The sequence below is a fragment of the Thalassophryne amazonica genome, chromosome 13, assembly GCF_902500255.1.
Source record: "Thalassophryne amazonica chromosome 13, fThaAma1.1, whole genome shotgun sequence".
Lineage (NCBI taxonomy): Eukaryota > Metazoa > Chordata > Actinopteri > Batrachoidiformes > Batrachoididae > Thalassophryne > Thalassophryne amazonica.
The window spans coordinates 43,757,817-43,781,624 of NC_047115.1; the positions used below are offsets into that span (position 1 = coordinate 43,757,817).

A 23,808-nucleotide genomic window follows, 5' to 3' on the forward strand; every position below is an offset into this window, starting at 1 on the left:
GGCTGGAGCCTATCCCAGCAGTGGACAGGACCCCAGTATGTCGCAGGGCCACATATAGACAAACAAATTCATTCACATCCTTGCATGCACACCTATGGACAGTTTCAAGTTTCCAGTTCACCTAACCTGCATGTCTTTTTGGATATGGGAGGATGAAGCTGGAGCACCCGGCACACATGGAGAACATGTAAACTCCACACAGAAAGGCCACAGGTGGGAATCAATCCCATGACCTTCTTGCTGCGAGGCAACAGTGCTAACCACTAACCCACCATGCTGCCGTAACCTATATTCATTGACTTATAAATACTGTAGTATCTTCTAACTTATCTAAATGTGTGAGCAAAACTCATGATGTGTCATATTAATGGGTGCATGTATTGTTGCAAATCAGAATTCAGTGCTTTATGTTTTTACATAATTCAGATAATGCTGTTTTACAAACATGCAAATGTATGTACACAACTATGACTATGATTCGATGGCCACACAAATGTCATATCATAGTTGACATTGTGAATATTGGGCCTCATCTGCCCCATTGACAGAAATTTATTCCAGCGGTACCCAAGGATTCTTTATGGAGACTTAGTACCGAAGACATTCAGTGGCCTTGGGTCAATGATGGGAAATCTAAGCTCAACTCCTCAACTAAGACTGAACTCAAAGCTAGACTGCCTGATGTCTTAGCTTCACATTTGACAAATACCCAGTCAGTAGACAGACTTGTGGATAGTTTAAACTCAGTGCTCAAAACTACACTCGACATGATTGCACCACCTGTGTTAAAACCTCGCTCCCCCAAAACATAGTCACCTTGGTTCAGTCTGTGTGACCTCAAACATAAAGCAAGAGGTCTAGAACGGAAATGGCGTAGTTCAAATTAGAAGTATTTCACCTTGCGTGACGTGATGTTATCTTAGACTATAAGCATGCATTATGGCTACAAAGCGGACCTACTACTCTGATTTGATCAACAAAAACAAGCATAACTGTTGTGTGGGCCGCTGAAGAGGAGGTACTGCTGGCCCATCACCACCAGAGGGCGCCCTGTCTGGAGTGCGGGCTCCAGGCACCAGAGGGCGCTGCCGCCTCACAGGAGCAGCCGGGGTGACAGCTGTCACTCACCAATCATCTGATCAGCAGTGGTATATCAGCAGGACGACATCTCCACCTCTTTGCCGAGATATCGCTCTACCTTGAAGGTACTGTTCTCAGCCGACTGTGTTGTCTTTGTCAACATTAACACTTTGTTACTTTTGTGCGTGAAGTAGCAGACATTCTTCCAACGAGAGGAGGAGGTGGTTTTCCCGCCATACGGGTTGCTGGGTGCACACGCACCCACCTTTAACTGTTTTTGTTCCTCGCCAGCAGTACCAGATCCGACACGTGGAGGCAGTGGCCACCTGGGGAGTTCGGGACTTGGCGGCTCCAGTATTCCCGGGGTTCGGTGGCGGAGGAAATCGTGTGGTTCCGGTTCTGCTTTGGACAGACGTCTCTTATCTTCGAGCCTGCCCACGTGACACATTGTGTGAATTGATTTCTTGTCTATTGTTGTAATCTGTTGTGTGTGTTGTGCTTTTTGTCACAACAGTAAAGCGTTGTTATTTGGCTACCCCCCATTGTCCGTTCATTTGCGCCCCCTGTTGTGGGTCCGTGTTCCTACACTTTCACAACAATAACTCAAAGTTCTTGTTTGACACGGTGGCAACACATGCATGGACAACCACCTGTAGTTCGCTCTCCTTTTACAACACAAGATTTCCTGAATTACTTTGGGAAGAAAATAGAAGACATCAGGTTAAACATATCCCGGCATGCCTTAACCCAGCCACTACACCCTGCTATTGAGGTGGGCGCCACTACTGAGGTATTACCTAGATTTAAAGAATTTGATAGTGTCTCACTAGGCATGCTGACAAAACTCGTAATGTCAACAAAAAGCACAACCTGTTTATTTGATCCTATACCAACAAAAATGTTTAAGGACCTGTGACCACTCTTGGGTCGACTGTGCTGGAAATGATTAATCTTTAACTTCTGGATCTGTTCCTAAATGTTTCAAATCTGCAGTGATTAAGCCATTACTTAAGAAACCTAATCTTGACCCTAGTGTATTGAAAAACTATCGGCCGATATCAAATCTATCATTTTCTCTAAAATTCTGGAAAAAGTGGTGTCACGGCAGCTCATAGACTATCTTACTGAGAATAATCTCTTAGAGCCACTGCAATCTGCTTTAGAAAATATCATTCCACAGAGACGGCTCTCACTAAAGTGGTGAATGATCTTCTGCTTACATTGGATTCGGACACCACTACGGTTCTGTTGCTGTTAGATCTCAGTTGTTGGGAAAGTGTAGTGACATGGACCCACAACAGGGGGCATAATGAATAGACAATGAATGAGCTGAAAATATAACACTTTACTGTTGTGAATGTGCACAACGAAATACAGACGATTACAGAATTTGTATGTAGTCAATCTACAGAGGTGACGTGTGGGCAGGCTCGAGGATAGAAGACGTCCGTCCAGAGAGGAGCCGGAACCCACACGATTTCCACCGCCACCGAACCCGGAGAATACTGGAGCCGCCAAGTCCCGAGTCCCCAGGTGGTCACCGTCTCCGGCTGTCGGATCTGGTACTGCTGGCAGGAAGCAGAAACAATCAAGGGTGGGTGTGTGCACACCCAGTAACACAGTCAGAACAGTTAGATTTCTCCTTTTGTGGGAGAATCTCCACCTCCGACACAAAAACACAGAAACATGCAGAGACTGACTGTTACTTCTCTGGTTTGGAAAGAGGAGTGAAGTCCGTCACTCTTCTACGTCCAAAACCCAGCTCCCAGCTGACTGAAGATAACAGGTACTCCTGCAAAGGTTTCAAAAGACAATAATAAGTGCGTTCAGCACAGACACGGCTGAGAGTTTTACCTTCTTGACTTGAAGATATCTCGGCAGCGAGGTGGGGATGTCATCCGGCTTTATGGAGTGGTTGATGAATGACAGCTGTTGGAGATGATGATTGACAGCTGCCACGTCTGACTGTCCTGAAGAGGCGGCAGCACCCTCTCGTGCCTGAAGCCCGCACTTCAGGCAGGGTGCCCTCTGGTGGAGGCCAGCAGTACCTCCTCTTCAGTGGCCCACACAACATCAGTGCTGCATTTGATACCGTGGATCATCATATTCTACTTGATAGGCTGGAAAATCATTTTGGGATTACTGGGAGTGCCCTTCCATGGCTGACGTCATACTTGACCCGTCGTTCTCACTGTGTTTTGTACAGTAACACTACCTCTAACCTTAGTGACATGAAATTTGGGGTTCCACAGGGGTCTGTCTTAGGTTCCCTGCTGTTCTCCCTTTATATAGCACCCCTTGGGCACATATTGCGATGTTTTGGGATTACCTTTCACTGCTATGCAGATGATACTCAGTTGTACATGCTGATAATTGCTGGTAATCTCGTTCACATAAAATCCTTAGAAGATTGCCTTGCAGCAGGGAGAAGTTGGATGTCTAGAAACTTCCTACTTTTAAACACTGATAAGTGAGACATCGGCATCAATTTGACCAGTTAACGCTCAGCCTCGGCTCTTGTGTCATACATCACACTGACAAAGTGAGGAACCTTCGTTGTCCTTTGGCCTCCACATTAGAAATATTACAAGGACTGCTTTCTTCCACCTGCGAAATATAGCGAAGATTTGTCCCATCCTGTCTATGGCTGATGCTGAGAACCTGATCCATGCATTTATCTGAACTACATTGGACTACTGCAATGTTCTGTTTTCTGGTTTACTGCAGTCTAGCATTAGGGGTCTCCAATTGGTTCAAAATGCTGCAGCCAGACTTTTGACACGAAGCAGAAAGTTCGACCACATTACACCCATTTTGGCATCCCTTCACTGGCTTCCTGTCCCAGTGAGATCAGATTTTAAGGTTCTGCTACTAACCTATAAAATTATTCATGAACTGGCACCTCCCTACCTAGCTGACCTAATTAAACCTTACATACCGGCCCGGGCTTTACGTTCTCAGGGTGCAGGACTACTTTGTGTCCCTAAGGTGAATAAGAAACCTGTGGGTCACAGAGCTTTTTCTTATCGTGCCCCTGTTCTGTGGAATGATCTCCCTGCTTCAATAAAACAGTCAGATTCTGTGGAGATTTTCAAGTTCAGACTTAAGACGTACTTATTTTCCCTTTCATATGGCTAGCATACTGGTACAGTTTTGTTTTACACTTTTTACTCTTAATTCATTTATTAGTAATTGGAGCGGGCTGCGGCTTCAACTTTACCTAAATTCTGGGTCTTTTAGTGAAGTTTAGGGCTAGTTCAAATTCTACAGTATTTTTTTTGTCTTTCTGATGCCTGATTCTGTTTTTTCTCTCTGTTTAAGGTGCAGCTCCATCCAGAGATGGGTGGTGTATTCGTGCTGGCGATCCTCCTGTAATGTGCGCCAATAGCATTTCTTGTATATTCGTCCGTGAATTGTTCTGTGAATTGTTCTGTAATTTATGTTTGTAGCATGACCCAAGCAGAGGTTCACCCCTTTGAGTCTGGTCTGCTTGAGGTTTCTTCCTCAGAGGGAGTTTTTCCTTACCACTGTTGCTCTGGGGGTTGGTAAGGTTAGACTTTATCTGTGTGAAGCGCTTTGAGGCAACTCTGTTGTGATTTGGCGCTATATAAATTAAAATAAATTGGACAAAAAAAAATTTGAAAAACAAAGTAGGAGCCAGATCACATCTCTGACAAATGGCAGAATTCACTGAGAAGAAGACAGAAACTTTGTCTCAGCTCCACACAGTACTCACAATGCTTGTATTAAGCGTACAATGATGTCCAACAATTTACTAAAGATCATGTAATCAGGGTATCCCACAAAGCAGTCCCATTTAGCTCAACAAAATGTTTTATGTAAATCAAAATAGGCTGCATAAAATTCTATTCATAAACAGTTTTTAGCTCAACTGTTGTGTTTTTTCACTGACACGTAAAATTTAAGCAGAACAGCAAAATGAATGAATGAATCAATCAATCAATCAATCAATCAATCAATCAATAAATAAATAAATGTCCACACCTCCTGTGTGTGACGTCACAACCGGGCAGATTTCGGCCCAGTTTTGCCAGCGTGCGCCTGCCTCCTTTTCCGCGTGTGCGTAGGGGGCGGGTGCCAGCCAGGAACTACGCCTCCTCCACACATCCTGGTTGCTGCTCGAGCTCCTGGCTGGTCAGCGAAAATGGCTGCGTTCCTGCGAGCTCGGAAATATGTTCGTTGCGTTGTACGTTTTTCCGACCGTGAACTGTAAGAGATTAGTTTGGACCGTTAATAAAGATAAAAAGAACACCTACCTTTTTGGCTGTCATGGTGAGTGGCTGCTTCTTTACAGCGTTTCCCCCCTTGCTTAGTCATTAGCCAGCTAAGTTAGCTTTAGCTAACCAGTGTCTTCGTGAACGTCACTGCAGTACCTCTGACGCAAGTATCCATTTCTGGGTCTAAAGTAAATAAATGATTCTAAATGTAATTTAATTTAGATGGTAAGATACTGTACCGAGTCACAAATTAGTAAAAACTTATCGTGGTTGCCTGCTTTAGTTTATTAAAGTGTCGTGATGTTAGCATACACGTAGTGTTTTCCTGCAGGTAGCTCTGTGCTAATTTTACTTGCAGCATGTTTATTTACTCTTGTGATCATCGTCACTATTTTGAGCTTTTACTCATTTGTGTCGACTCCAGAGACAAAATACAATGAGCTCATTTCAAGCAAATATTGATACATTTTTAATACAAATACAATAATACAAATTTATTTATGTGTAATATCCACTGCCACTGAAATAGTCAGTTTTGTACATACTTTTCTCTTTTTTAATGTGCAATTTCTTTTTGCTACTACGTTCTTATTTTTTTCTTTTTTAAATTTGTGCTCTGGATATACCTCTTTCATTCGGTTAAATTTTATGTTTATTTTTCTTTTCCAGACCTTTCAAGTCTGCACATGGTTTACTCAGGTTTATATCTGCACTGAAAGGCTTGCACCTTACCTTTAATAAAAAAATCTATATCTGTTCATGTTATTACCAAATGGCAACACTTGCTGCCCAATTACTCCAACAACTGACAAAATTATCTGTAATTGTACCATGCAGTTGCTGCTGCATGCTAAGGAGCTACTAATCACCGGAACTATAAGCGGGGTGGAACTGGAACAACCGGTAATTGGCGGAATGGGTCATTTTTGCTTATATTACACCCATAACAAGTTTTGATGAGATCACCATAAAAAAAAATCAAGTTATTTAGACACTGTATAAAGCTATAGGTTGGCATTAGAATATTAGAAGCCCCACACTCTTGACAGAACAGTGACGAATGGCATAACGGGAGCCTGTGTGGTGCCATCTAGTGCTAGTGAGGGTAAATTTTCCAATATGGTTATCTGCCATTCTTGTGATTAGTGCTCATTGGGATAGAAAAGAGATAAGTTTGTGCTTTGAACATGATGGGGAGCTTTCTGCTTGTATGATAGCATTTTATTATGAACCAGCTAAGCTAACCTCAGTTCAGGTGTTTATTAAATCATATTTTTGGGACTGTGTGGTGGCTCTCATAACGATTTGCTTTGGTATGAGCAGTAAAAGTTATGAGTTACTTGTTTTTTCAATAATCGTGCATTAACAGGTCAAGCAACAAAATGCTAACTGTTAGCCATTTCATATATGATAACAGTCTGATCTGACCTTTTCGGAGGTGTGTGTGCGCACCAAATATATATTTTAAATACTTTTATACTGATTAATAATGAGAAACGCAACTCAGTTGTGATTCTTATCTGACAGCTGTGTAAATAGCTAAGCTACAGGTGACTATTGTAAGCTGTTCTGTCAGTCATTCTGTCAATTGTGTTGTCATTCCGGTTCTGCAAACCATTCTGGTTCTGCCAGTTAGTACCCACTTGCACGCTCCTACCACAGTTGTTTTACCTGCCATGTAAAGTACAACAAGAAAGATGGATCGTGTGGTATGAATTTGTATTTGCAGAATTTATTTATTTATTTATTATCTAAAAAGTAAAGCAAAGTCATGAATTTGTCATTACTGATATTTGCAGCTGGTCCTGTACTGTTACAGTAAAAGGGACAGTCCCTGTTGTACATAAAAAATTTTTACCACCACTGACCACCACAAACTGCCAATTCTGGAATTGTTTCAGATCATTTTTGATAAATGTTGACCAACTGTTGATGAAGTAAATAAACTTTTAGATGCTGGTAACACATTGTTTACACCTGTAATGTTTGTTAAACACAAGAAGTTTATTTATGTTCCACATTTAAGTCAGTGCAGTTAGTCTTTGGAAATTTTTTTTTAAGAATTTAATTTCTTGGCTGCCATGTAGTAAAACAACAACCCAGTAACTTGAATATTGCTGTTACAGGCTGACCAGAAGACTTGACTGTAGTTGAGTGGCGTTAAAGCCTGTTTAGGGAAAGAAATGTATCTTATTCAAGTAACATACCATAAGACAGAGCTCATGATTGTTTGTTCATTGACTTTTATCCCATCAAAGAAAACAAGTTTTATTTGTAAGTTTTGAGCAAAGCATCACTCACTGATCTTCAACCGCTTTTCCGGGTTCGGGTCGCGGGGGCAACAGCTCCAGCAGGGGACCCCAGACTTCCCTTTCCTGTGCCGCATTGACCACCTCTGACTGGGGGATCCCGAGGCATTCCCAGGCCAGTGTGGAGATATAATCTCTCCACCTAGTCCTGGGTCTTCCCCGGCGTCTCCTCCCGGATGGCCCTTGGGAGGCGCCCAAGAGGCATCTTTACCAGATGCCCGAACCACCTCAGCTAGCTCCTTTCAACGTGAAGCAGCAGTGACTCTACTCCGAGCTCCCCACGGATGACCAAACTTCTCACCCTATCTTGTAAGGGAGACACCAGCCACCCTTCTGAGGAAGCCCATTTCGGCCACTTGTACCCGCGATATAGTTCTTTAGGTCATGACCCAACACTCATGACCATAGGTGAGAGTAGGAATGAAGATTGACCAGTAGATCGAAAGTTTCGCCTTTTGGGTCAGCTCCCTTTTCATCACAACAGTACGGTAGAACAAATGCAATGCCGCCTCTGCTGCGCCGATTCTCCAGCCAATCTCACGCTCCATCATCCCCTCACTCATGAACAAGACCCCGAGGTACTTGAACTCCTTCACGTGGGGCAAGGCCGTATTCCCTACCCGGAGTAGGCAATCCATTGGTTTCCTGCTGAGAACCATGGCCTCAGATTTAGAGGTGCTGATCCTCATCTCAGCCGCTTTACACTCGGCTGCGAACCGATCCAGTGAGTGTTGGAGGTCACCATCCAATGAAGCCAACAGGCCCACATCATCTTCAAAAAGCAGTGATGAGACCCTGAGCCCACCAAACTGGAAACCCTCCTCCCCTCAACTACGCCTTGATATCCTATCCATGAATATCACAGAGGATTGGTGATGAGGCACAGCTCCGGCGGAGGCCAACCTCCACCGGAAATGAGTCCGACTTACTGCCGAGCACCCGAACACAGCTCTCGCTTTGCGAGTACAGAGATTGGATGGCCCTGAGAAGGGACCCCCTCACTCCATACTCCCGCAGCACCTCCCACAGTATCTCTCTGGTACCCGATCGTACGCCTTCTCCAAGTCCACAAAATACATGTAGACTGGGTTTGCATTCTCCCAGGCACCCTCCAGGATCCTTGTGAGAGTAAAGAGCTGGTCAGTTGTTCCACGACCAGGATGGAACCTGCATTGTTCCTCTTCAATCCGAGGTTGGACTATCAGCCGAACCCTCCTTTCCAGCACCCTGGAGTAGACTTTACCAGGGAGGCTGAGTAGTGTGATTCCCCTGTAGTTGACACACACTCTCTGGTCCCCCTTTTAAAATATGGGGGACCACCACCCCAGTTTGCCACTCCTTAGGCACTGTCCCAGACCTCAACGCAATGTTGAAGAGATGTCTCATCCAATACAATCCCTCAACACCCAGAGCCTTCAGCATTTCTGGACGGATCTCATCAACCCCCGGGGCCTTGCCACTGTGGAGTTGTTTGACTATCTCAGTGACTACCACCAGGGAAATTGATGAAAATCCTCCATCAGCTTCCAGCTCTGCCCCTACTATAGAGGGTGCTCCGTCTGATGCAGGAGTTCCTCAAAGTGTTCCTTCAAGCGGCGGATTACATCTTCAGTTGAGGTCAACAGAGTCCCATCCTTACTGTAGAACAGCTTGGATGGTTTGCTGTTTTCTCCTCCTGCGGTGCCTCACGGTCCGCCAGAAGCACCTTGGTGCTGACTGAAAGTCCTTCTCCATAGTTACACCGAATGCCTCCCACACCCGCTGCTTTGCCTCCCCCACAGCAGAGGCTGCTGCCCTTCGGGCCTGTCGGTACCTTGCAACTGCCTCTGGGGTCCTCTGAGATAACATATCCCGGAAGGACTCCTCCTCCTTCAGTCGGACGGCTTCCCTGACCACCGGTGTCCACCACGATGTTCAAGGTTTGCTGCCCCTTGAGGCACCTAAGACCTTCAGGCCACAGCTCCCCGCTGCAGCTTCAGCAATGGAAGCTTTGAACATTGCCCATTCTGGTTCAATGTCCCCAACCTCCACAGGGATCCCCACACCCGCCCGGTGCCTCACCCCCTGGTCAGCTCCAGAGAAGAATAAGGTCCAACCCCTATCAAGGAGAGTGGTTCCGGAGCCGAGGCTGTGCGTGGAGGCGAGGCCCACCAGATCTAACCGGTATCACTCCACCTCCCGCACAAGCTCCAGCTTCTTCCCCCACAGTGAGGTGACGTTCCACACCCCCAGAGCTAGTCCCTGCCGCCCGGGTCTGTTCCGCTGAGGCCTTTGACTTTCACTGCCACCCAAAGGACAGCGCACCCGCTTCCAGCAGTTCCCCCTGCGGGTGGTGAGCCCACAGGGTGGAGATGTGAAGTCCACGTTGCTTTTTCGGGTTGTGCCCGACTGGGCTCTGTGGCAAACCCAGCCACCAGGCACTCGCTGACGGGCCCTATATCCAGGCCTGGCTCCAGATGAGGGCCCCTGGCTTCCTCTGGGCCGGGTCACGTTTCCTCTACCTCGTTTTATCATGGTGTCTTGTGAACCATTCTTTGTCTGGCCTCTCGCCTGAGACTAATTTGCCATGGGAGACCCTACCAGGAGCACAAAGGCTCCAGACAACACAATTCTTAGGTTTATAGTAGCACACAAACCCCTCCACCATGATAAGGTGATGGTTCCCGGTACATTTTGTTAGACTAAAATGAAGTTCTTTATGGGGGTTTTGAGATTGCAACAATCGATTGTGGTTTTTGTTTGGGGGAAAAACTTGTAATCACAGTGGTGGAGACTCAACTTTTAACATGGGCAGAGAAACAACTACCTGTACATCTAAATCTCTGTAACCAGAAAGACAACTTGAAACACAATCAGTCCTTGTGGACAAATAAAACTAAAGGTGTGCTACTGTATATGAATTGCAGGTGGGGTGTGTGGGCTGAGAGGTGAAGGAGCTCCTGTCCTGCACACGTTAGTAAGTAGTTTAATTTATCAGTTGTGTCTCGAACAGGATGATGAAAATTCAGAGGTTGGAGGCACAGTAGAAGATGAGGATGAAGGCTCGGATGACTCACACCTTCAGGTAAGATAACGTTAATGGTCATTAATGTTTTTTGTTTAACATGTTTTAGTCCTACATTTTACAGTGTTGTTTGTATTGAATAGGGATGTTACAAATCACAAAACCCACAGTTTGGATCAGATAGTTTTTTTTTTTTTTTAAGCCATGGATTGGATCATTTTCAGATGAGCCAAAAAAAAAAATACTTCTGAGCTTTCCATTTTAAAATAGAACTTAACGAGCAATGAAAACAAGAAACTTTTGCATGTGGGCCTCAATGTAAAACCAAAACAAGGTGTCCAGTGTTTTACATACTATGTTAAAATACTTAACATAATTGTATTAAATTTCAGTATGAACCTATCAGTGAATAAGAAAATGTAATCAAGTGGCTTAGCAACCAAATTTGGAAGGATAGTGCAAAAGTGGATAAAAGCATGAAATTTGGCACGGGGTTGCTAAGAGGTTACTTTTAGATTTTAGAAGGCTAGCCCTCTTGGATTTGGTGTGGTTTGCCTTGTAGAGATCAAAATCCAACATGGCCGATAATTATATATGAAAACAAGGTAAGAAGTGTATATATGACACATTTCCATATATGACACCATTAAGCAGTTATGAGAGGTCATACAATTAAAATGAATACCAAAACATTGTTTTAGAACCATATTTAATAATAAAAAAACATTGTTGATAAACATTTTTTGCATGAGCATGTTTATATCACTTTTTCATTTCTGTCTACCAAAACATTACACTAATGAATGCGATCTTATACTGAATAATTAAATAAAAGAGCTATGCTGTCTTATGTTCATATTACAAGTGCAGGCAAAAAAAAAGCAATGTAAGAATGTTGTATTACTTCTAAATGGCTATCTGAATGTAAGCTACTGTATGCATGGTATAGTGTAACTTACTTCCATCAGTAAACAGTCTATCAAGTATATCACTCATTACTACAACCCCTGGCAATAATTATGGAATCACCGGCCTCGGAGGATGTTCATTCAGTTGTTTAATTTTGTAGAAAAAAAGCAGATCACATACATGGCACAAAACTAAAGTCATTTCAAATGGCAACTTTCTGGCTTTAAGAAACACTATAAGAAATCAAGAAAAAAAAATTGTGGCAGTCAGTAACGGTTACTTTTTTAGACCAAGCAGAGGGAAAAAAATATGGACTCACTCAATTCTGAGGAATAAATTATGGGATCACCCTGTAAATTTTCATCCCCAAAACTAACACCTGCATCAAATCAGATCTGCTCGTTAGTCTGCATCTAAAAAGGAGTGCTCACACCTTGGAGAGCTGTTGCACCAAGTGGACTGACATGAATCATGGCTCCAACTCAAGAGATGTCAATTGAAACAAAGGAGAGGATTATCAAACTCTTAAAAGAGGGTAAATCATCACGCAGTGTTGCAAAAGATGTTGGTTGTTCACAGTCAGCTCTGTCTAAACTCTGGACCAAATACAAACAACATGGGAAGGTTGTTAAAGGCAAACATACTGGTAGACCAAGGAAGACGTCAAAGCGTCAAGACGGAAAACTTAAAGCAATATGTCTCAAAAATTGAAAATGCACAACAAAACAAATGAGGAACGAATGGGAAGAAACTGGAGTCAACGTCTGTGACCGAACTGTAATAAACCGCCTAAAGGAAATTGGATTTACATACAGAAAAGTGAAACGAAAGCCATCATTAACACCTAAACAGAAAAAAACAAGGTTACAATGGGCTAAGGAAAAGCAATCGTGGACTGTGGATGACTGGATGAAAGTCATATTCAGTGATGAATCTCGAATCTGCATTGGGCAAGGTGATGATGCTGAAAGTTTTGTTTGGTGCCGTTCCAATGAGATTTATAAAGATGACTGCCTGAAGAGAACATGTAAATTACCACAGTCATTGATGATATGGGGCTGCATGTCAGGTAAAGGCACTGGGGAGATGGCTGTCATTACATCATCAATAAATGCACAAGTTTATGTTGATATTTTGGACACTTTTCTTATCCCATCAATTGAAAGGATGTTTGGGGATGATATCATTTTTCAAGATGATAATGCATCTTGCCATAGAGCAAAAACTGAAAACATTCCTTGCAAAAAGACACATAGGGTCAATGTCATGGCCTGCAAATAGTCCGGATCTTAATCCAGTTGAAAATCTTTGGTGGAAGTTGAAGAAAATGGTCCATGACAAGGCTCCAACCTGCAAAGCTAATCTGGCAACAGCAATCAGAGAAAGTTGGAGCCAGATTGATGAAGAGTACTGTTTGTCACTCAAGTCCATGCCTCAGAGACTGCAAGCTGTTATAAAAGCCAGAGGTGATGCAACAAAATACTAGTGATGTGTTGGAGCGTTCTTGTTTTTCATGATTCCATAATTTTTTCCTCAGAATTGAGTGATTCCATATTTTTTTTTTCCCTCTGGTGTAAAAAAGTAACCGTTACTGTCACAATTTTTTTTCCTGATTTCTTATCGTGTTTCTTAAAGCCAGAAAGTTGCCATTTGAAATGACTTTAGTTTTGTGTCATGTCTGTGATCTGCTTTTTTTCTACAAAATTAAACAACTGAATGAACATCCTCCGAGGCCGGTGATTCCATACTTTTTGCCAGGGGTTGTACTATTAATACCTACATGACAAAGTTAAGCTCCTATTCCCAAACTGGTAGATACATGCAAGTAGTCATTCTGTATGCATGAAAGTGCATGTGTGTGTATAGTATATGTATATGTTTGTGTGTGTGTGTATGTATGTGTATATATATATATATATATATATATATATATATATATATATATATATATATATATATATATATATAATATAGCTGTATAAAATTCTGTATTTTGAACATGAATACATTATGTGAACTGATATGCTGTCTTGTTCTAAATAAAGAGCTCTTTTCTCTTGTAAATACACATTTGTTGGTCCAATGATCTGCACTTCGTGGGCTTTTTCTTAGGCAATTTATCTGGGCCAGGTTGCCTTCTGCTCTTGACAGCAGATTGTTGTGCAGTTTCTAGCTTTGAGTTATTAAACTGAAGATGACACAACTTATGCCAGGATGTATAATGACCAGCTAAGCTGTCTGCTGTTCATCACCAAATTTCAGTTTCTCTGGAAGTGCATCAATTTCTTTGAATGTTGCCACGTTTTTTTTTTTTAGAAATGACCTGTAGGCTTCTTTTTTCTCATCACCTGTGCCAGAATTACTCCTTATGGGGGACTTCAGTGTTTCTGAAATGTATCTGGCAAATAATTTCCAATCAAAATCCACATTTATTGGTGTATTTTCTAAAAGCAGAAAAAAGAAACTCCTACATCACATGCACCAGCACCATAATTAGAAAGTGCACCATAAAAGAAGGAATAGATGAGTTAGCATTATATTTATATGTATTAGAAGTATGATAAATAATACTAGATAAGAAGCAAATGACTATAATTGGATACAACTACTATTGTGCCCACAATTAAATGTAAAAGAAGCTAGTTCAGCATTATGACTCCATAGTGATGGTACATTTTGCAAAGTAACTCATAAGATTAATCACCATAGAGATCCAGAACCAAATATTTTCAAATTCACATATTTTCAATCTTAATATAAAATCTTTGAAGTAACATGTTCAGTGTTACTCTATATACATTGTAACACCATATCTTCAAACAAGGGAGGTGCTTCATATTAGAACTGACACTATTTTTGTAAATATGCAATTTTGAATATTTGCCCATGTTGAGAGTAAAAACCAAATTTACACATGGCTACCCTTCTGAACTCCTAAAGTATGTTTTAACTTCATGTCAAATATCACACTTATCCAAATTTAAATCATCTGAAACAATTGCACAATATTCATATATTGAAAAATTTCATTTTAGCTTATTTATTATCCAAAATGGTGGTATAGCTTGAAAATAAATAATTATACTTTTTTTTTGTTTGTTTTTGTTTTGTTTTTTACCTATAAAAATTAATTTCTTGACCCCAAAAACCTAGGATTTCATGTGCCACTAAGGAAATATGTCATGTAGACTGAAATTTGGTCTGTTGCTCATTATATATTCATAATGGCGTCCATGTTTTGTGTCAGACATATTTCAAGATGGCTCCCCTTCTAAATTTATTTAGTACATCTCAGAGAAGCCTCATGCCAAATTTCATGCTTTTATCCATATTTGCACTAAAATTCAGCTAAGTCACCTGACTAATAGCCTTTGTCAGAATCATGAAAAGTTAAAGAAACGAAGCAAATCTGATCAAAGTTGTATACATACTGTGTTTAGAATCTTCCTTATGAACATTTGACATTTGTGACATTTTCTTTGTTGTTGAGTAACCCTTTAATCCAATGGCAGCTGGAGCTTAATGCTTTCAGAGCTCAATGGATGTCTGAACTGAAGCCAAGTTCTGGAGCAAGTGAACGACTACTGAAAGCTGCAGGTCTGAAGAGGACACAAGAACTTGCTCAGGAGGAAAAAGTAAGATGTGAGATCATATCTCCAGGTTACACTTTGACATGGACTGCTGTCACTGAAATTTCCAATGATGTTAAATGATGTAATTTGTGTTTGCTCAGGCAAGAGAGTTATTCCTGAGAGCTGTACACGAGGAGCAGAACGGAGCCGTCTATGAAGGTAGCTTTGCAGAATGGCTGGTAAATTGAGTTGGCATCAAAAGAGAAAAGAAATTAAGTTAAACAGCAAACATTTGTAATTTTGGGTATATTTATTGTTCTGTACTTATGTATTTTTAAGACAACCATTTTTTTAAAACAGTCATATGTACAGTCAGGTGGGCAGTTATTTAGGACAGTGACAGTTTGTTGTAATTTTGACTTTGACTGCCCCCACAATGGAGCTGAAATTAAACAATCAAGATGTGATTGTAGTGTAGCTTCATTTTTAATTTAGAGTGGTGAAACAAACGTAGTTTATTAACCAGTTTGGAATTATAGCCATTTCAATATGCAATCTTCAAATTTTCAAAGGCCATAAGTAGTTGGAAGAAGACAGTTTCACAGTCCACTTCACACTTTTGTATCCAGGAATAAGCATGAGTCGGATGTACCTTAGTGACTGTTTAGGGTTTATTCTTCAACTACTCCTGTGCTCTGAAAGTTGAGGGACTATGGCTCAAATGGCATTAATTCCTAAATGCTTATTTATGTTAATTCCTGTGAATTAAAGCTGAATGTCCACACTGCAAACATATCTCAATTGTTTTATTTTAACTCTTGTGGTGGACAGAGACAAAATTACAAAATTGTTACTTTTCAAATACTCATGTACCTGACTGGATATTGACCATCGATTAGGTGTTGCCACAACGGTTGCATTGGTTTATTATTTTCTTGTTAATATACAGTTTGATCGTTCTTTCTTCTATTTCCAGCGATCAAGTACTATCGCAGAGCTATGCAGCTTGTGCCTGACATTGAGTTTAAAATAAACTACAATCGTCCACCTGAAGTGGCACATGTTGGAGAAAACTAGTACGTCTGTCTTGGTTCTGTCTACTGTAAAACAAAAAAAAAAAGAAAAAAAAGTTGTAAATCTTAATTTAGTGGTATTGTTTGAAATATATCTATGGTGTATTTATACATTTCGATAATAAATTGATAAGTGCATTTTAAAAAGCTTTTATTCATACATTTCATGTATACATCTCAATACATAAAAACTGATATGATCATCAATGTGAATTTATGACTGAGTGGGTATAATTGTACCCCGTCTTTGCCTGAAGGTTATTCTCTGGTTAACAGACTTTGTAATGCAGGATGGTTAATGCATTGCAGCTCCCACCCAGTTTCCTTGTTTATGTCTGAAATTGTAATAATATGGTGTTGAGGCATGTGAACTCATGTTCTTACTTCTGAAATGGAACATAATGGGTTTTTTTTTTCTTTCTTTCTTTCTTTCTAGTATGGAGAAGAATGACATTGATGGTGACATTGAGGATCTTCTTGCCTACTTTGAGCAGCAGCTCGCATTGGAAAGCTCCTTTCCAAAGACCTGTACCCCAGAGGTGGAAATGACTCAGATGCATGTTTCAGGTGCAGTAAATTTGGTGGTTATTAGTTCATAAACATGACTTGGTTCTTTGTTGCCTCTTATTCATTATTACTGTTTAATTGTGTTTGTATTTACCTGCAGCGTTGCCAAGGGAAATCCTGATGTACATATTTCGTTGGGTTGTGTCAAGTGATCTTGACATGCGTGCACTGGAGCAGCTCTCTCTGGTTTGCCGGGGGTTTTACATTTGTGCAAGGTCAGCTCACTCTCATAACAGATCTTGTGATTTTGAAAGCTTGTGTTGAACAAATTGCTTTCCTCATTTTTTGGTTTTTAAAATAGCTGATGAGGAATCATCGAATTAGGCCATTTAACATGATCTAATCTAATTGAATTTTCTTTTCTTAAATTATCTAATTGAATTTTTGATTTGTCCTTTATGTTAGCTTACTTGGAATGCATAGAAGTGATGTCAGCCCATGGTTAATTATTTTAACCAAAATAAATCTAAGAACTGAATTTGACCGGACAAAACATGAAATATCTTGGGTTCATACCGTCTGCAATGAAATAGAAGTCAGAGTAAATGTAAAAATCATGGGTTTTATTTGCATTTTCTACACTGTCCTGGCTCTTTTTTTTTGGGGGGGGGGGGGGGGGGGGTACATTATGTGGCAATAAACCCAAGGAGCTTGAACAATTTTACCAATCGTTTATATTTGTGACAGTTAACATCTGCAGATTTATATGGAAGTACAGTCTATAACCATACACAGTCTTGTAACAGTCTTGAGAAACATCTTAATTTGGTTCCTTGTAGAGCAAGTAGTGCTATAAGGAGCTGGCCTGCTAGTATGTAGAGTTTGAAAAATGGGCTCCTTGGCTGGGGAAGTAAATGTGAGGCATCATTGTAAATCGCTTTGAGCATCTGCTAGATGGAACAGTGCTATAGAAATGCAGTCCTCCTTCCTTGCTGATGATAACTGATTAAAGAATTTGCCAGAAGCTAAGGTCTGAGTGCATTGAAGTAAATTATTGGCAGATGACCTTTGTTGGTTGGAATGTTAAAGCAAATAAATTGATTTTGTTGCTGATTGTGAGGTTGTATCACTTCTTTTTCAGCCAAACCAGCACCTTTTTTATCTGCTGAGTGTTTATCACAGACAGACACAGACATTTTGATAGTTAAGAATGTCTGGCCAAGCACATGGTTCCATAGTTGTTACATGGTGATGACAACAGAAATGCGTTGGTTTAATAATCATGAATTATGGCACATATAAAACCTCGAATTAATGTGTAATAGATACTTTGTGAAATACACAGCGAACCCATTATGAAGATTGAAAACTTGAAACATCATCAAATGTTGTTTAAAGCACTCATTAATTGTCACATTTTTCTACTAAATAAAAGTACATTTATAGCATTTACATTACATTTACATGCATACATTTAAATTAAAATACATTTTCAGACTACACTTTTAGGATTCCGTAATCTCTCTACTCTTTTGCTCTTTTGTTCTGTCAACAGAGACCCAGAGATTTGGCGTTCAGCTTGTTTGAAGGTGTGGGGACGGAACTGCACCAAACTGGTACCCTACAAGTCCTGGAGGGAGATGTTCCTGCAGAGGCCACGTGTCCGTTTTGATGGTAATCACACATCCAATCAGTTACAGTTTCAATATTGTAGTTGTTTTTGTAAGGCCAGCAGTGATGCTTTATTATCAGTATACATCTTTAACATTGTAGTGCGTCTGCCTAATGTAGCAGAATGTCTACAACAGAGGAATCCTGTTGTTAATATTAATAATTTACTTTGAACACAGTACATCACTGGCTCTGATAAGCACACATACAACCATGACAGAATAATCAGCATTATTAATTGCAGATTATTTAAAAAAAAAAAGTTGTAGTAAATGCATTAGTTTTTAGGTTTAGTGATAACCCACCATAAGGTGTGATGATTATAATAGTTATGAAAAGAAACCACCATCCTCTAAGTGGTTTAATTCAAACCAGTGTTGTCCAAAGACCACAGGTTTGCTTCTTCCCAACTGACTGATACTGATCTTGATGTTTCTTGAAAGTTGATAGTGGCCAGTAAAGCTGTTCTGGCAGTGTACTTTTTTAACTTATTTATGTCTTCAAGATTAATTTTTCTCTTGGTGATAAACTCCACTCCAGTGAAAGTGTTTGAATATTGGTTGAAGCATGCAGGTTTTTTTTTTTTTTTTTTTTTTTTTTGCTTTGACAGGTATCTATATCAGCAAGACATCATACATCCGTCAAGGAGAGGAATCATTGGATGGATTTTACCGGGCTTGGCACCAGGTTGATTACTACAGGTACTGTAAATGTTCAGCTCTTGTCACTGGTTTTTGTGTCTTAATTTTATCACCATCAAGTGATGCATGTATTGTCACAGGTACCTCCGGTTTTTCGCAGATGGCTTCATTATCATGTTGACCACGCCTGAGGACCCGCTGTCCATTGTTCCTCGCTTACGTACCAGGAACCCCAGGTAGCGTGACTTTGTTTTCCATAAAGGTGGCTACAGTGCACATTGCTAAATTTGAATAATTTCACTGGATGAGTGGGAGAAAAAAAAAAAAAAAATGACATCACACTTTGTCTCTACTTACAGAATGGATTCTGCTCTGATTGGTCATTTCCGGCTAGCACAGGAGACAGACAATCAAACCAAAGTTTTTGCTGTTGTCTGCAAGAAAACAGATGAGGTGAGCATGACCATGACCTATTTACTTTTGTAAGTTAAACAGCTCTTGCAGTCCATACATTATTGATGAAATTCACATATGGTTTTGGTGTACAACCCCAATTCCAATGAAGTTGGGACATTGTGTGAAATGTAAATAAAAACAGAATACAATGATTTGCAAATCCTCTTCAACCGATATTCAGTTGAGTACACCACAAAGACAAGATATTTAATGCAAAAACAAAGAGTTCACCGCGCTTCTGCACAGCACAAACAAATCTGGTGCAACCAGGCAGGACCAATTTGTAAAAAAGAAGAAATAACTAGTCACATCTTGACAAGTCAAGATGTGACTCACATCGAAACGTCAGTCCCTTTGAACAATTTTTTTCCTTTCAGCACCTTATTAAAGACTTTTTGCACTTATTTCTGTGCTGCACCAGTTATTTCTTCTTTTTTACAAGATATTTAATGTTGAAACTGACAAACTTTTTTGTTTTTGTGCAAATATTTGCTCATATTGAAATGGATGCCTACAACACGTTTCAGTAAAGCTGGGACAGTGGCAACAAAAGACTGGGAAAGTTGAATGCTCAAAGAACACTTGTTTGAAACATTTCACAGGTGAACAGGCTAATTGGAAACGTGAGTGTCATGATTGGGTATAAAAGGAGCATCCCCAAACGGCTCAGCCGTTCACAAGCAAAGATGGGGCGAGGCTCACCACTTTGTGAACAACTGTGTGTAAAAAATAGTCCAACAGTTTAAGAACAGTGTTTCTCAACGTTCAGTTGCAAGGAATTTAGGGATTCCGTCATCTACAGTCCATAATATAATCAGAAGATTCAGAGAATCTGGAGAACTTTCTACACGTAAGCGGCAAGGCCAAAAACCAACATTGAATGCCCATGACCTTCGATCCTTCAGGCGGGACTGCATTAAAAGCCAATGTCATTGTGTAAAGGATCTTATTGCGTGGGCTCAGGAACACTTCAGAAAACCATTGTCAGTTAACACAGTTCATCACTACATCTACAAGTGCAAGTTAAAACTCTACCATACAAAGCAAAAGCCATACAGCAACAACATCCAGAAACGCTGCCGCCTTCTCTGGGCCCGAGCTCATTTGAAATGGTCAACCGCAAAGTGGAAAAGTGTGCTGTGGTCTGATGAGTCCACATTTCAAATTGTTTTTGGAAATCATGGACGTCGTGTCCTCTGGACAAAAGAGGAAAAAAAACCCATCCAGATTGTTGCCAGCGCAAAGTTCAAAAGCCAGCATTTGTGATGGTATGGGGGTGTGTTAATGCCTATGGCATGGGCAGCTTACACATCTGTGATGGCACCATCAATGCTGAAAGGTACATCCAGGTTTTGGAGCAACACATGCTGCCATCCAAGCAACGTCACCGCGCTTCTGCACAGCACAAACAAATCTGGTGCAACAAGGCAGGACCAATTTGTAAAAAAAGAAGAAATAACTGGTGCAGCACAGAAATAAGTGCAAAAAGTCTTTAAGGTGCTGAAAGGAAAAAAATGTTCGAAGGGACTGACGTTTCGATGTGAGAGTCACATCTTCCTCAGTCCTGAGGAAGATGTGAACATTTTTTTCCTTTCAGCACCTTTCTTCTTTTTTTTATTAAATATCTTGTCTTTGTGGTGTATTCAATTGAATATAGGTTGAAGAGGATTTGCAAATCATTGTATTCTGTTTTTATTGAAATTTTACACAACCTCCCAAATTCATTGGAATTGGAGTTGTACTTACTGGCCACTTGTTACTAACACATGACCACAACACTCAACAAATTGCAAGTATACAAAACCACAAAGGTCTTTTTAATAAAACACCCAGCCCACATATATTGTCTTCCTCCTAAGATGCATAATATGATTCTTTTTAACAGAAGGTGCCTGAGGTGCCATGGAATCGGTTCTGCAGGCGGAACCAAGCTCCCGAGGCTGAACACAGCTTCCATGTGGGACTGCATGTGACCACTGGGGGGCGACAGAGTTTTAATAAGCTGGTGTGGCTCCACCACTCCTGCCACATCACATACAGGTGAGCACCTTGACCGTCTGTACTTATCATCTGTACCCTAATGTAAGGCTGCGGAGATGAGCATTTTTCAGCTTTAAATGTTCTTCAGATGAAAATAAAGGTGTTAATTATGTTTTTAGACAGACTGGGGAAACTGTTGTCACAACGTTTGACCTGGACAGGATGTACACACCATTTTTCTTTGCACGGGTGAAGAGTTTCACATCTTTCTCTGAGCAGCCACTGTAAGCAGAGACCTGCACACAATACCACCGAAGTCCAGAGACCACAGCAGACATGATTTCACCACAGAGTGCACACATCTCAACCTGTTTAAATGTCCTGCAGCCACCTTAATCACTTAAGCCTAACATTAACTCCACACAGCATGCTATATTTTACGTTTAGGAGTTAGACTTCTACTTATCTTTTTGACTTCAGAATGCACTTTCCTCACCATTGAGAGTTCATGATGTTTTTGTGAATTTCATGATTCAAGTTCTTGCAGAAATAAACAGTGGATAAAAATAGCTGCTGTTATGTTGTTGTTTTTATTATTTATTTACTTTTAAACTAAATTAGCATGCATGCGTAACCAGCCAGTTTATCTTTGATGTATTTCTTCCGCTATTTGGTAAATAATCTTCAATTATTAAAGATAACATCATATAATTGAGATCGTGTTCCACAGTCTCAGGCAGAATACTTTGCAGATGTGATTGGAGAGCTGTATGCCATTTGTCTTGCTGAGGACACAGAAGATATAATCTACATATTACAGTTTCTGCGAACCGAGCATGGACAGATCAGGCAGGATTTGCAGGGGCAAATTTGAAAGTTGTATTGGATTAGGCTTAAATGATTTGGCGCTTGTTGAATTTGGACAGATTAATCTGAAATTGCCATCAGTTGCAAATCCTCAATTAAAATGGTAAATAAAATACTTCACTGGCACATTTCCAAACAGCTGCTGCTGTTAAAAAAAAAAAAAAAAAAATAGAAAATACTTCAGTGAAATTATCTGCTCTTGATGTTGTCTGAAAGGAATGACTTTCCTTCATGCATATCTTCATGTGGTGTGCTACCACTGACTACATTTACATGCACAGCAATTTCGGCTGCACCTAACAGTGGATTTCATAATCGTAATTTGTTGTTTGAGGCATAAAATATCAGCAAATGGTAAAAAAGTTAGTTTCCCAAATCTGAGAACTTCCTCAAATGTCACATTATATGAAAATATAAAAAAGTCACAATTATATGATGCATCAGATAAATATGAAAGTCCAATAATGTCCACCCCCCCACCCAAGATGGAGACCAAATGATCCGCACAGCCACAGTGCTCCGATACAGAAAAAGCTTTATTAAACAAAACGTAACGTTTCGGGCGACCTGCCCTTCGTCATCCCCCCACCCACCCAATTTCGGTGGGCACCAACACATAAGCACAATCAGTATTGTGCTTGTGTGTATTGAGAGGAGCTGATTGCGCAGTGTGCTGTTCTGAAAGTGTCCTGAAACTTATACTTTTGAAATGAACAGCTCACAGGAACATTATGTGTTTAGTACTCTGTGCAAGACGTGACATGAAGCCAGTTGCAGCAAGTGGTGGTTGTTCTGGCCTCTGTTGGCCTCTTCACTGGGATTGTCTGTATTTATAGTGGATAAATACTCCAGAGAACCTTTTGAACAGTGTTTATGTTGTAAGTTTGCCTTCAACAGCAATGTGACATTGTGTCTGCATTCCTGCAGTGTCCCAGACTTGTCGACTTAAACTGTTTTGAATGTTGTTTTTTGTCTGTTTTTTTTTTTTTTTTCATTGATTTATACAGTGCATCTGGAAAGTATTCTCAGTGCTTCACTTTTTCCACATTATGTTGCAGCCTTATCCAAAAGAGTAAATTAATTTTCCCCCCTCAAAATTCTACTCACAAAGACCCATAATGAAACCATGAACAAAGTTTTTTTTTTGTTTTTATTTTTGCAAATTTATTAAAAATAAAATAAACAATAAAAAAAAAAAACTAAGAAATCACACCAACAATAGCGTTCACAGCCTTTGCTCAATACGTTGTTGATGCACCTTTGGCAGCAATTACAGCCTCAAGTCTTCTAGAATATGATACCGTAAGCGTGGTGCACCTATCTTTGGTCAGTTTTGTCCATTCCTCTTTGCAGCACCTCTCATGTTCTATCAGACTGGATGGGGAGCGTCGGTGCACGGCCATTTTCAGATCTCTCCAGAGATGTTCAATAAGCTTCAGGTCTGGGCTGCCACCACCATGCTTCACTGTAGGTATGGTGCCTGGTTTCCTCCAAACATGAC

At 40.6% G+C, this 23,808-nt stretch overlaps 1 protein-coding gene and 1 long non-coding RNA gene across 5 annotated transcripts; both read left to right on the forward strand.

Annotated features, from left to right (window-relative positions):
- The first annotated feature begins 445 nt into the window (after positions 1 to 445).
- On the forward strand, positions 446 to 5,025 carry LOC117524009. The gene is made up of 3 exons (XR_004564672.1): positions 446 to 457; positions 4,232 to 4,235; positions 4,934 to 5,025. It is a non-coding gene; the product is annotated as an uncharacterized LOC117524009 (long non-coding RNA).
- A 185-nt stretch (positions 5,026 to 5,210) lies between these two features.
- Positions 5,211 to 22,009, forward strand: fbxo9 (F-box protein 9). Of its 4 annotated transcripts, none has more exons than XM_034185719.1 (13): positions 5,211 to 5,373; positions 10,534 to 10,691; positions 15,053 to 15,175; positions 15,274 to 15,331; positions 16,089 to 16,188; positions 16,622 to 16,752; positions 16,853 to 16,967; positions 18,248 to 18,366; positions 18,974 to 19,064; positions 19,145 to 19,240; positions 19,364 to 19,457; positions 21,346 to 21,500; positions 21,620 to 22,009. In XM_034185719.1, the coding sequence occupies exons 1-13, from the start codon at positions 5,274 to 5,276 to the stop codon at positions 21,726 to 21,728; spliced, it is 1,449 nt and encodes a 482-aa protein (XP_034041610.1). In that variant the 5' UTR covers positions 5,211 to 5,273; the 3' UTR covers positions 21,729 to 22,009. The 4 variants fall into 4 exon arrangements, with proteins under 4 accessions (XP_034041610.1, XP_034041612.1, XP_034041613.1 ...); XM_034185721.1 differs by having other exon boundaries at positions 5,234 to 5,373; positions 10,620 to 10,691; XM_034185720.1 differs by having other exon boundaries at positions 5,236 to 5,373; positions 10,605 to 10,691.
- The last annotated feature ends 1,799 nt before the right edge of the window (positions 22,010 to 23,808 follow it).

What these genes read in the sequence shown, in the direction of transcription:
- fbxo9 (XM_034185719.1), top strand. Translation starts at nt 5,274, where the DNA reads ATGTTCGTTGCGTTGTACGTTTTTCCGACCGTGAACTGTAAGAGATTA. An exon ending in GGGTTTTACATTTGTGCAAG is followed by an intron (nt 16,968 to 18,247) that starts GTCAGCTCACTC and finishes TTCTGTCAACAG; the next exon opens with AGACCCAGAGATTTGGCGTT. An exon ending in TCCTGCCACATCACATACAG is followed by an intron (nt 21,501 to 21,619) that starts GTGAGCACCTTG and finishes TTATGTTTTTAG; the next exon opens with ACAGACTGGGGAAACTGTTG.